Below are 16,903 nucleotides of genomic sequence, written 5' to 3' on the forward strand. Positions count from 1 at the left end.
CAGGACAACCATTCTGGATGAACCCTAAGAGTACCAATACATTTTTGTATTGTTTGATTATTTTTCATCTCACAAACACCATCACCTACTCAATTCATTTGGCTGAGCATTGATTTGTCAATTCAACTTACTCTGATGTGGAAGACTTCACTGAAGCAGGGAATGGAGTGATGTTGTAAGTATATTTCTCTCTCAGCTCTGCAAGCTGTGGAAATGGAAATGCTGCCATTGAATAAATTGTCTGAAATAAAGAAACAGAAGAACAAGTCAAATATTAAATCTTGAAATTATAAAGTACTTCTGTTTACATTAAAATAGGGAGTAATAACCTTTTAAGTCTAATAAAAAAGCAAGCCAAGAACCAGTAAAGTTAAATTAAAATTCAACACCAAGAATAATAACTGGAATTTAATTTGTATTGTATGTTTTCTTAAATAAGAGGAAGAAAAGGATTGGGCAGTCAATGGTGTATTTGTTAAAGTGATTCTCGCCATTTAGTGCACATGTTTAGTCTTTAATTGGATAAATGTTTTATTCTTTATATATATCTTAAGTATACTCTATGTACTATGGATTAGCCCTCTTGTGAACAACATTACATATTAAAAGAACATAATTAAAGTTGATTGATTTGAATTAACAACATTAACAACTGATTTAAAAGCATTATTAGCATGACAATTTCTAATGTTGTTAAAATATCATCAATAATAAATGATTGTGTTTACTGCAAAACAGTTTTCCACATGTAATTCGATTCAAATATAATGCACAAAACACTGGTTTTAACAGGCATATCTGTCTGTCTGTCTGTCTGTCTGCATGAAACAACTCAGCCTCTAGTGACTAATTTTGTTGAAATGTGAAACACTTGTTTTTTTAAGGAAATTTGTTGAGTTTGATTCTCATTTTGATACCACGGATACATCATGATGTACAGTTTTAGAATTTCAAAATTTTTCATGGAAAAGCACTGGCGAATTTGCAAAGTCATCCATCTTAAAATGAGAAACATTCTGTGCGACTTCTACTAAGAATTACTTTACTGTTTCAATTTTGCTTTGACAGTGGTTACACCAACTTGTATATTTTTCTCTTTTTCTCCTCTGATATCTGTTAATGACAGGTAACATATACCCAACAGAAGTTAATGAAACACAAGCAGACTGTGTTTGCAGGTAGGATATCACTGTCACTGGCTGCTTGAGCATGCATGGGACTGTAATCCTCCATCAACCAGTCCTGCAAGATGCGCATGGAAACCTTTTTATCAGAAAGCCGATTCCACTTTATGAAATCTCTCTAAAACCCTGAGTGCAAGAAGAAGAGAGTTAGTCTATCAGCACCTCAGTTCTACCGAATATTTAAATTATTACAAATGAAAGCATCTTCCTAACCACATAAAATGCAAAATATGAAACCAAAAAGTTATCTAGCTATGAATGAAGTATCCTGTAGTGTTTACGCACAAGAGTAAATACACATTTACTCCTTACACTAAGCTAACCCTTACAGCACTATTTTCTGCAGATTACAATAATTTACTATTTCACTGTAATTATAATTTACTAGGGTGACCAGACGTCTCGGTGACAGGGACTGTCATGATTTCAGGCTATATGTTCCGATAAAAAATAGCAATATCTAATGACCTGTGACGGTGCAGGTCAGCTCCTGGCTCCCACTTTTGTTTTGGGGGCCTCTTGAACCAGACACTGTCAATAGCCATGACCAGGATGAGCTGGCAGATGAGGACAAACACAAACCAAGCAATTGGGAGATGAAAAAGTGCTTGAGTGCTTTTATTGAAAACAATTCCACAAACCAAGGTGCCCAAAGGCGCAGGGCTGAAAATGTCAATAAATAAATAATCCCAAAAAAAGAAGGTGTTTAGTGGAGGTTAAAAATTAATCATATAAATCCATTAAAAGTGAGGTAAAAACTCCCAAGCAGAAATTTAATCTTTAAAACCAAGTCACCAGTGCTTTCCATTATACTGACGTCTCCTCCCCTTATCCTGAATAGACCTTGCAGGAGAAGATGCCACAGGCACCACAAACATTCCATGGGTCTGGGTCCCTGCCACTCCATGGCTGCAACAGGACTTTACCCCAAACAAAACCATGGTCCAGGTCCCCAAAGGCCACAGCACTCACTCCTGGGGGTCCCAGTCTAAGCCTCCGACTCCCACTGCATTCTCGGACTTCTGCGGGGAATTGTCTGCACTGCCTTGTCACTCCACCTCCCTAAATCGCCTAGCTGGAGCAATCCTCCACAACAGTCTCTGAGCAGTGGCCAGCCACTCCCTTGAAGGGCTATCCTCACAGCTGCCTGCCTTCTTATTCAATCCCTCTCACATCTGCCCCGGCTCTCTCTCCAGTCTTCCTGCCTGCTTCTCTTTCCATCATTTAACCTTTCCTCTGTTCTCGTCCACTCGCACCAGCTCTCTGTTGCTCCTGCCTTCTCAATCCCTCCTTTAATTTGCCTTCTTTTTGATTCTGTTTTGACCTTTTGATTCTTCCTTTTCTTGTGCCAGCTTGTTCTTGTAAGGCTTCATGGGTGTAGTGTCTTAATCGCGTACCGCAGAAAGCCGATAAAGTAATTGAAACAAGTGCAGGTGTGTCTTGCCCCAATTACTCCACCAATTCCCCACAGCTGCGTGAGTGTACACACCCATGGAGAATGAGACGGTCAATTAATTAATTATTAAAAAATGCCCCCATTTTCTGAGCAGTGGGCCCACTATACCACATGTCCTGAATTTAACAGACTACCCACCTAATAAGACATTGTGCCTCCAAAAGAAACATTGTTACAATATATCAAGAACAGCCCGTACAAAACTCCAATATGGACCCTTCGATAACTCCCTTCCATGTAATATACATATTACAAAACTCTGAGAAGGAAAGCTTGATTAATAACTTGTATTACATTTTAACAGCATTGTGAGCAGAACCAGACAGAAACAAGAGTTCTGCATTTATTTGTTTCCACATAAAGCACTGCGTGGAATCAAATGAGTTCATTTGTGAATATGTTATTTTCCCACACTCTGATCCCTCTCTGATGATAATGAGGTAAAGCAGGCATTAAACAAATGACAATGGGCTTTATGTGCCAGCATTGTAAATGCCACAGAGATAACTGCCTTGTGGTGGCAAAGCATTCATAGCGGCGTCGCTTTTTAATTTTTTGATGTCGGTTCTTCCTATCATTGTAAAACATAATTCACCAAGCGTTGGATTGTTCACCCACTAACAGAATCAGAACTGGGAGGATGTACATCAACACTCAACTTGAGGAGGGCAGTGTGGTGGTAAAAGGAGAGGTGAATTGTACAGATAGAGAGAGAAAGGATATTGGTGCTTGTGCTTTTTATTACTTTGTGGAAATGTGTCAAATAAACACTCCTTTATTTTAACTCAGGACTCAGTGTGATCATGTTTGGGGTTCGCTGAAGCCCTGGGTTCCATCACAGCATACATACTACACAAGTTTCCTGGCTTGGGACTTTAAATTACCATCAGAGTGCCACATTCACCTGATATCCTTAAATGTTACACTCTAAAATAAAGTTTTCCTTTCACTTACATTATTTCCTAACATTTTTCATAACTAAATAGCTTTCCTGAAGAAATTAATTACAAAAAGTTTTTTTTGTTTAGGTTTTTTTATTTAGGTTATGTTAATTGTCAATTGTCATTGTGTATGAATATGGTGTGTGTGTGTGAGTTCGAGTGAGCCCTTCAACCTTTTTCTTGATTTTGGTGAGACATCCTTTGGCCAGTGAAACCCTGAAATTTACTGAGAAGGTTCCAGAGAATTTCTACTGAGCACAGTCCACTGAGGACTGAAGTGCCTGTGCACAGCTCTCAGATGCACCTGAATGTTACGCCATGTGTACATTTTCTAAGTTGCTGGAGTTGCTGTCTCATTCTGTTACTTCAATTGCCCAATTATTTTGTTTCATGTTACTGCCATCTACTGCCAAACAAATTACAAGCACCATTCAACTCAACCTTTCACATGCTGAAACCAATTAATCTAACTCTATGGCTAAGTGCCAAGCTATCCCAAAAAACATTAAGTGCAAAGGTGAAAAATAATCTAGTAACGGTGCTAGTCCACTGCAGAGCACACACATACATGTAAAGACAGGGCTAACTTAGAGATACCAACCTAACTTAACATACAGTCATGGCCGAAATTATTGGCACCCCTGAAATTTTCCCAGAAAATGCACCATTTCTCCCAGAAAATTGCTGCAATTACAAATGTTTTGGTATACACATGTTTATTTCCTTTATGTGCATTGGAACAACACAAATAACAGAGAAAAAAAAACCAAATCTGACATCATGTCACATAGAACTCCAAAAATGGGACAGACAAAATTATTGGCACCTTTTCAAAATTGTGGGTAAATCGTTTTATTTCAAGCATATGATGCTCGTTTGAACTCACCTGTGGCAAGAAACAGGTGCTGGCAATATAGCAATCACACCTGAAGCCAGTTAAAATGGACAAAAGTTTACTCAACCGTTCAGTTGTGTGTCTGAGTGTGCCATACTAAGAAAGGAGAACAGAAAGAAGAGCAGAGAATTGTCTGAGGACTTGAGAACAAAAATTGTGGAAAAATATCAACAATCTCAAAGCTATAAGTCCATCTCCAGAGATCTTCATGTTCCTTTGTCCACTGTGCGCAACATAATCAAGAAGTTCACAACACATGGAATTGTAGCTAATCTCCCTGGACGTAGACAGTACAGAAAAATTGATAAAAGACTGCAACGAAGGATAGTCCAAATGGTGGATAAACAATCCCAATCAACTTCAAAACATATTCATGCTGTTCTGCATACTCAGGGTGCAACAGTGTCAGTTGGACCTATCCATCGACATCTGAACGAAATGAAACGCTATGGCAGGAGAGCCAGGAGGACAACACTGCTGACACAGAAACATAAAAAAACCAGACTGGAGTTTGCCAAAATGTACTTGAGGAAGCCAAAATCCTTCTGGGCAAACGTCTTGTGGACAGCTGAGACCAAGGTAGAGCTTTTTGGTAAAGCTCATCATTCTACTGTTTACAGAAAATGGAATGAGGCCTACGAAGAAAAGAACACAGTACCTACAGTCAAACATGGTGGAGATTCTAAGATGTTTTGGGGATGTTTTGCTGCCTCTGGCACTGGATGCCTTGACTGTGTGCAAGGCATCATGAAATCTGGAGACTACCAAAAGATATTGGGGCACAATGTAGGGCCCTGTTTCAGAATGCTGGGTCTGCGTCAGAGGTCATGGGTGTTCCAACAGGACAATGACCCCAAATATACCTCTAAAAGCACCCAGAAATGGTTGAAGACGAAACCTGGAGAGTTCTGAAGTGACCAGCAATGAGTCTGGATCTAAATCCGATTGAACACTTATGGAGAGATCTCAAAATTGCTGTTGGGAGAAGACGCCCTTCAAATCTGAGAGACCGAGAGCAGTTTACAAAAGAAGAGTGGTCAGAAATTCTAGTTGAGAGGTGTAACAAGCTTGTTGACGGTTATAGGAAAGCGCTTGATTTCAGTTATTTTTTCCAAAGGGTGTGCAACCAAATATTAAGTTGAGGGTGCCTATAATTTTGTCCAGCCCAGTTTTTGAGTTTTGTGTGAAATGATGTCAGATTTGGCTTTTTAACTCTGTTTTTCTGTGTTGTTCCAATGCACATAAAGGAAATAAACGTGTATACCAAAACATTTGTTATTGCAATAATTTCCTGGGAGAAATGGTGCATTTTCTGGTAAAATTTCAGGGGAGTCGATAATTTCGGCCATGACTGTACATATCTGCACAGAAACCATAGAGAAAACAATCAAACAAGTACTGGACAGTATTTGCATCTTATTATATATTAAATTGAAATATACTGTATTTACAGACACATTTTGTTTTACATTTTAAAATTGGAGAAGGCTTACTTCATAACACCACATCCAAACCAGTTAATGACATTTTAAATAAAATGAGTGCTATAAAGCTTTTAAATTTTGGCAAAACATATATTCAGTAGGTCTAGTATTGAAAAAGCCGTGTCAAAAACGTTAAACCACTCACCTACAAGAAAAGTCAGTTGTTTTGGATAAATGGTGACTATTTACCCTACTTAAGAGATTCTTAGAAAAATCCTCAATTGGGCATGATGCCATAAGAAATACTTATGTTTGGGATCTGACTACTGTTCAGATTCAAGGACTTTGTTAAATGGTGTGACTCAAACCACTTACACCTCAATACCTGCAAAACTAAGGAGCTGGTGGATTTTAGGAGACCCAGGCCCCTCCTGGACCCCATGATTATCAGAGGTGACTGTGTGCAGAGGGTGCAGACCTATAAATACCTGGGAGTGCAGATGGATGATAAATTGGACTGGACTGCCAATACTGATGCTCTGTGCAAGAGAGGACAGAGCCAACTATACTTCCTTTGAAGGCTGGCGTCCTTCAACATCTGCAATAAGGTGCTGCAGATGTTCTATCAGGAGCTTGGGGCAAGTGCCCTCATCTACACAGTGGTGTGCTGGGAAGGCAGCATAAAGAAGAAAGATGCCTCACGTCTTGACAAACTGGTGAGGAAGGCAGGCTCTACTGTAGGCATGGAGCTGGACAGTTTGACATCTCTGTGGCAGAGCGGCGGGCACTGAGCAGGCTCCTGTCAATCATGGAGAATCCAGTGCATCCACTAAACAGTATCATCTCCAGACAGAGGAGCAGCTTCAGCGACAGACTGCTGTCACTCTCCTGCTCCACTGACAGACTGAGGAGATTGTTCCTCCCCCACACTATGCGACTGTTCAATTCCACCCAGGGGGGGGTAAACATTAACATTATACAAAGTTATTGTCTGTTTTACCCGCATTTTTATCACTCTTTAATTTAATATTTTTTTATTAGTATGCTGCTGCTGGAGTATGTGAATTTCTCCTTGGGATTAATAAAGTATCTATCTATCTAGCAACAACAAGTCAGGTTTTCATTGCTCAGGGTTGACAGTTGGTCATAGTTTTTCTATATTATTGATAGAAACAAGAATGAAAGTGCCTAGAGGTCTGGTACAATTTATGACAGGGCTCCACATTCCCCTCATTTCCACATGGCTGTCCTCTGGCTATTAATGTGCAAGTTAGCTTAACTGGTTATTCTAAATATGCCAACCATGAGTGACAGGGAAACCTTGTGATACACTGACACCCTGTTCATAGTCAAAGTCTGCCTAGCATTTACTTGTAGTGATTAAAGGATAATGCCTGGCATCCTGCAATCCAAAACTGGATTAAAATGCAGCAGATGAAGCATTAAACTGATGGAAGTGGAAAATCATTACAATCATGATTTTTTTTATATGTAACAAATCATATCTGACGACTACTTTCGATCAAATTTAGATAAATGTGGGTTACATCTAGAGCAGTTAATGACAAGCTAAAAATTGGCTATTTTTAAAAACAAACATAGAAGCATTACTTAATATTTTGTACATGCTTTTTAGTTATCTAGATAAAATTACATATAATTTTATTTCTATTAAACAAGATTTATTAATTGAGATTAACTACCAATTAATTTCTCAGTTGTTTTTCTATTGACTGTAGAAGGTACCATATTTGCGATATCTACAAACGTAGGAAGAATGTGCTGCTCCTTATCAGCCTGGAGGATTTATATAGATAACATTGTTTAGAAAGACATTTTCCAATTTGTTGTAAATTATAAATTACAACAATTCTAAAATTTCACCATTTTGTTATTTGGGTATGAGCTACTCTGCTGTAATAAAATAAATGTAAACTATTCATACTGTATTTGTAAAATTGATGTTGATGTCGTGGTGGACAACTGGGGCCCTTGCCCAGCCTGGATGCCTCGATGATAAAAGGACCGGGAGAGAGACAATACCTCCCCGGGACACTAGAGGGCATCGGGGCCAGAAGTGCAGCTAGGCGAGGATCTGGGTGCACCTGGAGTGCTTCCGGGTACAGTATAAATGAGGCTGAGTCAGAGTTTGAAGGTGAAGGACAAAGCTTGCGTGGATGAGTGGAGGTGGCAAAGAGAAAAAGAAACAGAGAAAAGAAAAAGAAAGAAAAGAGAAGAGACTGAGCCTTATTGAGAAGATCTGTGTGCACTGTGCACTGTCAAGGCAAGAAAAACATTAAAGGGTGTGCTGTGCTTTTGGATTTGTGTCTCTGTGCCTATCCGTGTCTGGGTTAGGGTGCTGTGCTTAATACTGAAAGCTTCTATCTCAAGTTTGCCAAACAATAACAAATCATTGAAAAGACAAAAAAATGGTGTTTTATTAATGATGAATAATTGATTACTATTTATGTAAAGCGCCTTAAAGGATGCGTTTGGTATTTTGTAAGTCAAAGTTATTTCTTTGCAAACCTGCCATATATGTATTGCCATGTAAAATTGTGTTCTAAAGTTAACCACTTTCTGTGAATTTTTTAAAACTTATCAAATACATCCTCAATAGGATCCGTGATCCCTTGCTCACCTACCAGTGACCAGAGCAGTTTGGTTTTATGCCTAAGAAGTCTACCATCAACTGCATCCTGGCATTGAGGGAGCTCATAGCACACAAACATGAATATCGGCAGAGTTTCTTTGCAGCCTTTGTTGTTTTTCATAAAGTATTCAAGGCAGCTAATCGTACTGCCCTGTGGTTCATCCTGAGACTTTGCAGGGATCCCTTCAAAGTTGCTGGATATCATAGCCAGTCTGTACACTTTTACTGTGAGTGCTGTGCAGAGTGGAGGCAAAACCTTTTTTTTTTTCCCCGGTTGATTCTGGGTAGTTCCTCAGGGGTGTTTACTTGCTCCTACTCTGTTCAATGCTTGCATGGACTGGGTGTTGGGCAAGGTTGTGGGGTCCAGCAGCTGTGGGGCATCTGTTGGCAAAGAAAGATTCACTGATCTTGACTTTGCTGACGATTCTGTGATCTTCGTGGAATCAAAAGAGGCTGAGCAAGGAGTATGAGTGTCTGGGCTTGCGAGTGTCCTGGATAAAAACCAAGATCCAGGCCTTTAATGACCTCTTAGGCACAGCCATCAGCAATGTGTCTCTCTGTGAAGAGTTTGTCAACCTTGTCGAGAGGTTTACTTACCTCTGCTGCGACATTCACATCTCTGGTGACTCTTACTATGAAGTCAGTAGACAGATTGCGATAGCAAGGGGGTTCAGTCATGAGGTTGCTGGAAAGGGATGTGTGGCACTCCCGATATCTTTGCAAAAGAACAAAGTTCCAAGTCTTTAGAGTCATGGTGCTTCCTGTCTTTTTTTTTATATATTTGCGATACATGGACACGATCCAGTGACCTGAGATAAAGACTGGACTCCTTTGGTACTGTATGCCTTCAAAGAATCATTGGGTAACGCTGGTTTGACTTTGTGTTGAATGAGCAGTTGCTCATTAATTTCCGAATGAGGCACATTACCAGCATTGTGAGGAAGCATCAGTTACGGCACTTGGCCATGTGGCGTGATTCCCTGAGGGTGACCCAGCTTGCAGGACACTCATTGTTGAGGACCCAAGTGGCTGGACCAGGCCAAGGTGACACCCACGTAACACCTGGCTGCAGCACATAGAGGGTCATTTCCGGAGGGTGGAGTGTCTGCCTGGGTGGTTGCCAGCCAGGATCCTAAGCTGTTTTGTTATGTGGTGGGTGCAGTGACGTGCTCTACCAGTGCATGCTCTCTAACCTGACCTGACCTGAAATACATTCATTTTTCAAGCTAAGACAGTTCTTGAGTATTAATCTGAGCCTTCTGTGCTTCTGATGCATATTTGTCGCAGTGAAAGGGATCTGGAAATAATAATTTTATCGCATATTCCTGGTGTTATTTTTTCCTTGTGATAAGGATACGTTTTCTATTTGTGTGTGTGAATTCTCACATAAATATGAAAGTAAGTCAAAACAAAAACCAACCATGTGGCTTGCAAAGTTTACTTTCATTTTGTCCATCGGGTGGGGGTGAAAGGTTGATGCAAAAGACTAAGTGATATGCTACCGCGAACAGCTGGACTTCATTTAAAATGGCTGAATCTCATAATACTGGTGTTTTTTTGTTCAAAAATGACATGTATAAACTATTTTACAATGTGTGTGTGTAACTGTAAGACACAAATAAATACTCATCAACTGTATTTTTTTTGGTTGAAAAATTGATGTATTTGGTAAGTTTTTGAGCTATTCCTCCATGTTCCATAGACTACAATGTAAACAGCCACTGTGGGCAAGATATTTTTTTTAATTTATAGAAAGTGATTAACTTTAGCACGATTTTGTGTGGCAAATGCATATATAGCTTGTTTGTGAAGAAATAACTCTGACTTGAAAAATACCAAACTTCCTTAAGCAAGGGAAAGATACTATGTAAATAAAAAATATATCAGAGTATTATTATTAAAGTGCCAACATAATTCAATGAAAAAATAAGAAATATTTTATTTGGCAAATCCTGGTTGAAATCTTCATAATATTTTAAAAGCCATGATAAAATTATTTTTCTTAATGTCAAATTTTGCCATATAACGTAAAATGTGACTAAAGAGAGCATACAAACTTGAAACATCCTGCATTCACTCTTTTCTTAATGAGGATTATGAGCTGCCATTCCAAAATAAGGCATGTGAATGTATTCTAGGGATCCTGAAGCTGTCTGAAACAAGACCAGCACAAAGAAAGCAAGAACTGAGAAAGAAGTGTCCTATTACTTGTTGTTTGGAATGCACAAGAGTTAACTATGCTCCCTTTCAAGCATGCACTTGAGAAGATGTCTACGTATCTATGGGCCTTAACTTGTTTGTTTGAATTTACAACATACTTTACAAGAAAATACTGAATTCCCAGGTGAAACTATGGTAGGTTTTGTCACGTTTTATTTTGCTTATCTGGCTTATCCTCTTGATTTCATACCACTTTTTAAGTACATCCAACAGTGGCAGACAATGCTTGAGTAAAACACCCTACCATAATAAGAAACTTGCATGGATCGAAAGATAGTTCAAGCCACTATTTTTTGTTGAACTGTGACAAATTTAGGTAATGATAATTACTCCTTTTCAGTTTTTAATCTCTTTAAATGTACCATGTATTTATCTATCTATCTATGTATTTACTTGTTAAAAGTCAAATAAATCAGTTTAATTTAGTTGTTATGAGCATCGATAAATATTATTTCCATCAAGACTTCTTAGCCTACAGTCTTGGATATCAGAGCAAATAGAGGGGAGTTAAAATTGCAACTGGTTCATCACTGTTCTGACATTCTCTGTCCATGGTTTGAGGTATTCCTGGTGATGATGACGACTATTTATGAGTGGCAGAGATACTGACTGAATAATACAGAAAACATAGCCAGAAGCAAGTGTGGGTAGAAGACAAATTATTAACAAGTGCAAAAAAAATATTTAGTTCTTTGGTAGAAGATGGTCCCAAATTGATTCTTGAAATTGTATTTGCAATATTTGGCTCAAGAAAAACTTGTATTATTTAGCCTTCTCTTTGAAACAAGTTTCATATGATTTAATCATACAAAATGTGCGATTAAAAAAAGATTGTTAACACTATATGACATACTGATGCTGCGGTGGGCTGGCACCCTGCCCGGAGTTGGTTTCCTGCCTTGCGCCCTGTGTTGACTGGGATTGGCTCCAGCGGACCCCCTTGACCCTGTAGTTAGGATATAGCGGGTTGGATGATGGATGGATGGACATACTGATGTATAAATGCAAGCAATCTGCAAAGACAACAGTGTCCCTGCAAAAGTTCCAACAGTCAAGCAATTCCCCCAGTATTTATATAAAGAATATATAAACACAAAAGCAGGTATGTTACTATGGTATGACAATATGTGTCACCTTTCAGAGTGTTTACCATTATTTAAATTGTGTACAGCTCTTATTAATGAATGTCGTGCATTGCATTCTTCTGTTTCTTCTTCTTCTTTCAGCTGCTCCTGTTAGGGGTTATTTTCCATAAATAATCTTGAGTGACACTACACAAAGGGACTAAGGGAAGAATATAAAAATTTACTAATCCTTCTATACTGTTGGCTAGGGCTTGGTTTGGATAGAATCAACCAACTTCTGGAAGGGGTAAGCTAGAAGTGTAAGGCAAACCTGGTCAATAGATTTCTTGGTCTATGCAACATTAGTTGAACCACAAATCCTACATGCGCACAGAAAGGCAAGAGTTAAGTCTGAAACAATAGTATGTTAATTTTCATTTTACTATACAAGATAGGAAATATCACTAGAAATGCTAGTTCTAAATGACGGAAGTTTATGGTTTTCTTATTCTAGCTGTAAGGCCTCCTCCAGTGGAATTTCCCAGTAACACATTATTAGGTATTGTGGGGGTGGTATTGAGGTGGGTGGCATGGAAACTATAATGCCTTTCACAACATAAGGAAGTTTAGGTGATTGGAAAATTTTTAAAGGTTGGGCAATAAGGAAATATAAAAAAAAGACTATGGGCTTGCCAATTTACAAATTAGCCATATGATGGTTTGGCCAGGAGTCCTACCAATGACATTTTCTTAGCCGGACGTGGGAAGAACAAAGTGTATGTTGAATTAGAATATACATTATGAAGTGTTGAAATATCTGGGGCAAAAATATTAGTATTTTTAGCAAGATGTACAGATGGTTCTAAAGACCTGGTTGCTACTCATGTAAGCTTAATGGCTTTTATTCCGTCTCTTTGAATGCGGAATTGAGAAAAGACTCTTAGATAGATTGGCAGTGTATTCAGTGGAAACAGTGGCAATAATATTTGCTCTGCAGTATACTGAAGGAATTAAACCTGAGAGGTATTAATAGGTTTAAATTCTGTATCGATCATCAAAAGCCTGAAGACCAGCTATCATATACACAAGATCACATATGGAAATCTGTTTGATTTTTATGCAACATCCAATTCATACTTTACAGTACAGTATATCTCTTAAAATGTTCAGTTTTTGGGTTTCTGCTTGTGCAAGGATAACTGGGAATGAAAGGGAAGACCTTATTGCAAAGGAAGGACTTTAAAGGTAAGAACTAATCATGGATTTCAAATTGTAAAAATAAGAAGTAAAATTACTGATTAATATGTAGGAGGTGTACCATAAAGCAGATGATATTAGGAATTTTGCAATTCAGTAAAATCTAAGTACTTTACTGGTAGATCCAGAAAGGAGGAAATAAAAATATTGAGACTGAATTTTGGACATATGGGTTTAAATTCTATTTTAGAAAATCTAAAGAAAGATGAACATTAACTTTGTGAATAATGTACTCTTTCTGCAAGTATACATTATTCTTGGGATTTGAATTCTTTCTCCAACTCTACTAGACTATCGATGTCACTGATCTGCTCCTTTTTGTTGATCTAGATGAAAAAATATGAAACATGTTTTAAATTGCAATTTTTTCGGAGATCCTGAATGAAATAGTACTTGTCAATATTAAAAGACAGAAAAAATGAGACTGTTCCCCTTTAAGAATATTCTTACTGCAGAAGCTTTGTGTTATTCTGGGAGAGTAAATATTACATATTTATACTATATGATAAATAAAATATAAAATAATTAGTGTTGGGTAGTTTCTGATGGTGCATATCAGTAATGTTATGTTAAAAGCCTTTATTTAATATTGTATAACATCTTGTAGTGTGCCTTCTGGTAATCTCTACAGTCTCAATTTATGAGTGGGGTTTAGACTCCGACCAGGCCATGTTAACTGTGTTTGAGGGCAAGTTCGTGCCCTGTGACATAAGGGATTACTTTTATTTTACTCAAAACTCTGCTCATCAGCATTTTTTACTTGAGTGTACCATTAAATGTCAGTGCAAGTCAGAAATAGTTTGCATATTAGATACAGTGATGAACCAGTTACATGTGTAATTTGAATATTTTAGGACACTAAAAGGCTGTTAAACTCTCTGATACATATATCTTTTTATGAAAACTTTACTAACAGCTAATGCAGCAGTGTAATTTTTCCATGCATACTTCTCCAGTTTGCAAGTTTATCAGCATAATAGGATCAGTTACCTGCATAAGATCATTGCAGTCAATCAGGTTGTTTTCAAGCATTTCCTGGGTTAGGGTTCCCATGGTACTGTAGAATTCATCTGCACTTTGACAAGTCTCAATCCGCCTAAAAAGACACATAGACAACAAGATAAGAACTTGGCCAAATAAAAAAAAAAAAAGAGAGAGAAATTAATTTGACTTTAATTAAAGAACTACAATTGTTTTATATGAATCACTCAAGGATTTTTTGTACATAGAATGAACAAACATTGTTAATTGTCTTATACACATCTTTTAAATTATTATTAAATTATCATTATTATTTATTAAAAAGAATGATTGAACATGAATTTATGTCTCTAATCTAGTCAGAATGCATTGCATGATGTAAACAGTATTGCTGATTTAAAACACAATTATTTAATTACTTTACAGGCATTTGAATTCCAGCTACCTTTGAGACTTCTACGAAAAAAGCAAAGCTTCAGTCTACCAGGTTTGTGTCCATAATTAAATAATATCAATAGTCCAATTGATCTTAAATAACAAACTAACCAATAGTACATCATCTATTTAATCAGACTGTGATTCAGACCTATGGATATAATATTTCAATTTATAGACTTTCAAGTAAGCGAACCAGCTTCTGTGTCGCAACGACTCTGGCTCTGCCTCGGGCACTGATGTCCAAGGATCATTCCCCTGAAAGGGAAAGCATAGGTGCATACACCTGACAAGTAGAGTGGACAAAACACATCTACTCTTTGTATTATTTAGCAGGTACTATATAAAACATGTGTGTACACACACACACACACACACATATATATACATATACAGTAATCCCTCCCTATATCGCGCTTCGACTTTCGCGGCTTCACTCTATCGTGGATTTTATATGTAAGCATATCTAAACATATAACACGTATTTTTCTCTGCTTCGTGGGATCTGCGGACAATGGGTCTTTTTACTTCCTGTACATGCTTCCTCAGTTGGTTTGCCCAGTTGATTTCATACAAGGGACGCTATTGGCGGATGGCTGAGAAGCTAACCAATCAGAGAACGCAGTTAAGTTCCTGTGTGCTGAATGGCTCAGCGACGGAGCGCGGAATTCGAATACGCAGCGTTAACCAGGAAGTCTCATCTTGCTTATTCAGCATCAACGTGTTTCGCTGTGTAGAGTTAACTTTTGTGCTCTTTTATGTTTATCTTTGTGCATAGTCAAGCCCTTCATTATGGCTCCAAAACGATCTGCTCCTGCTACTGCTTCAGGGGCCGTGCCCAAGCGCCAACAGAAGATGTTAATGATTGCCGAAAAGGTAAACGTTTTGGATATGTTGAAGGAAAGGAAAAGCTACACCGCTGTAGGACACCATTACGGCATCAATGAGGCTACGATTCTTTTTATTTAAAAAGTAGGAAAGGAATATAAGATCTACAGCCGCAGTGTCCATTTAAACAGGGTGCAAAACGAGTTGTAAGTGGATGTAATAAGGCAGTAGTCTGGATGGAGTCTACGTTTAGGGATTTTTATTGAAGTCTGCTGGAAGAAGAACAACGGTGGTGCTATACAGTTGCCTGATATATATACATACATATATATATATATATACATACATATATATATACACATACATATATATATATATATATATATATATATATATATATATATATATATACATACATATATATACATATACATATACACATATACATACACATATATATATATACACATATACATACACATATATATATACACATATATATATACACATATATATATACACATATACATACACATATATATATACACATATAGAAATTTAATTCAAATTAAAACAAAAAATATATCAGCAGTTCAGAAAGAACCATGCAGTTTTAAATGCTGTTTATTGAACATTCGCTCTCTTGGCACTAAAGCTGTTTTGGTAAATGATATAATATTAAGTACAAAATCTGATCTGTGTCTTCTTACTGAAACCTGGCTTAGTAAATGTGACACTGTTCCCTAGCTGAGGCGTCACCAGATGGATACTCGTTCCTTCATAAGTCTAGAGATTCTGGTCGAGGAGGAGGCCTTGGAATAATTCATTGTAACAAAATGCAAATCACTCCTAAAAATTTAGGCAACTTTACATCCTTTGAGGCATTCATTTTAAATATTAAAACAGATTCCAACACAATTATAGTGCTAGTCTACAGACCACCAGGGCCATATTCATTGTTCATGACTGAATTTAGCAACCTTCTGTCTGATTTGGCAATAAATTATGATCACGTAGTTCTGATGGGGATTTTAATGTACACATTGATGTGGAAACTGACACTTTTAGCAAATGTTTTACTTATTTGTTAAATTCAGTAGGATTTTGTCAGATTGTCAAAGGTCCAACTCATAATCATAACCATACATTAGATTTAATTATAACTTACAAAGTTGAAATTCAAAATTTAAATATTACTCCATTAAATGTAGTTATTTCCGATCACTTCTTAATTACGTTTGATTTAGTTCTGCCCATGCCAGCATACTCGCAGATTAAAACAAAGACAGTGCGACATCTAGATTGTAATTCTGCTTCAAAATTTATAGATACCTTGAGTAAGTCGAGTGTAATTGTGGAAAACCATTTAGATCAGTTAACATCAAATGTAAACGTGGAAAACAATTTAGATCAGCTAACATCACATTATAATGTGACCTTGAGAGATGCTCTGGACACAGTGGCTCCCCTAAAAACAAAAGTAATCAAAGCACATAGAAACTCTCCCTGGTTTAATGAAAACACTCGAGCTCTTAAATTAGAGTGTCGAAAACTGGAGCGCAGAT

General features: G+C 37.5%; 1 protein-coding gene across 5 annotated transcripts in view; it reads right to left on the reverse strand.

Moving 5' to 3' along the window:
* Window positions 1–16,903, reverse strand: part of tbc1d30 (TBC1 domain family, member 30) — a 122,679-nt gene that overhangs the window by 37,706 nt on the left and 68,070 nt on the right. For all 5 annotated transcript variants that reach the window (XM_039770030.1, XM_039770029.1, XM_039770033.1 and 2 more), the window contains 2 exons: window positions 14,085–14,190; window positions 132–241 (listed from right to left, as the gene is read on the reverse strand). In XM_039770030.1, coding sequence (XP_039625964.1) covers window positions 132–241; window positions 14,085–14,190 — 216 coding nt within the window. The remainder of the gene's footprint in view (window positions 1–131; window positions 242–14,084; window positions 14,191–16,903) is intronic.

Source organism: Polypterus senegalus, chromosome 11, assembly GCF_016835505.1.
Source record: "Polypterus senegalus isolate Bchr_013 chromosome 11, ASM1683550v1, whole genome shotgun sequence".
NCBI lineage: Eukaryota > Metazoa > Chordata > Cladistia > Polypteriformes > Polypteridae > Polypterus > Polypterus senegalus.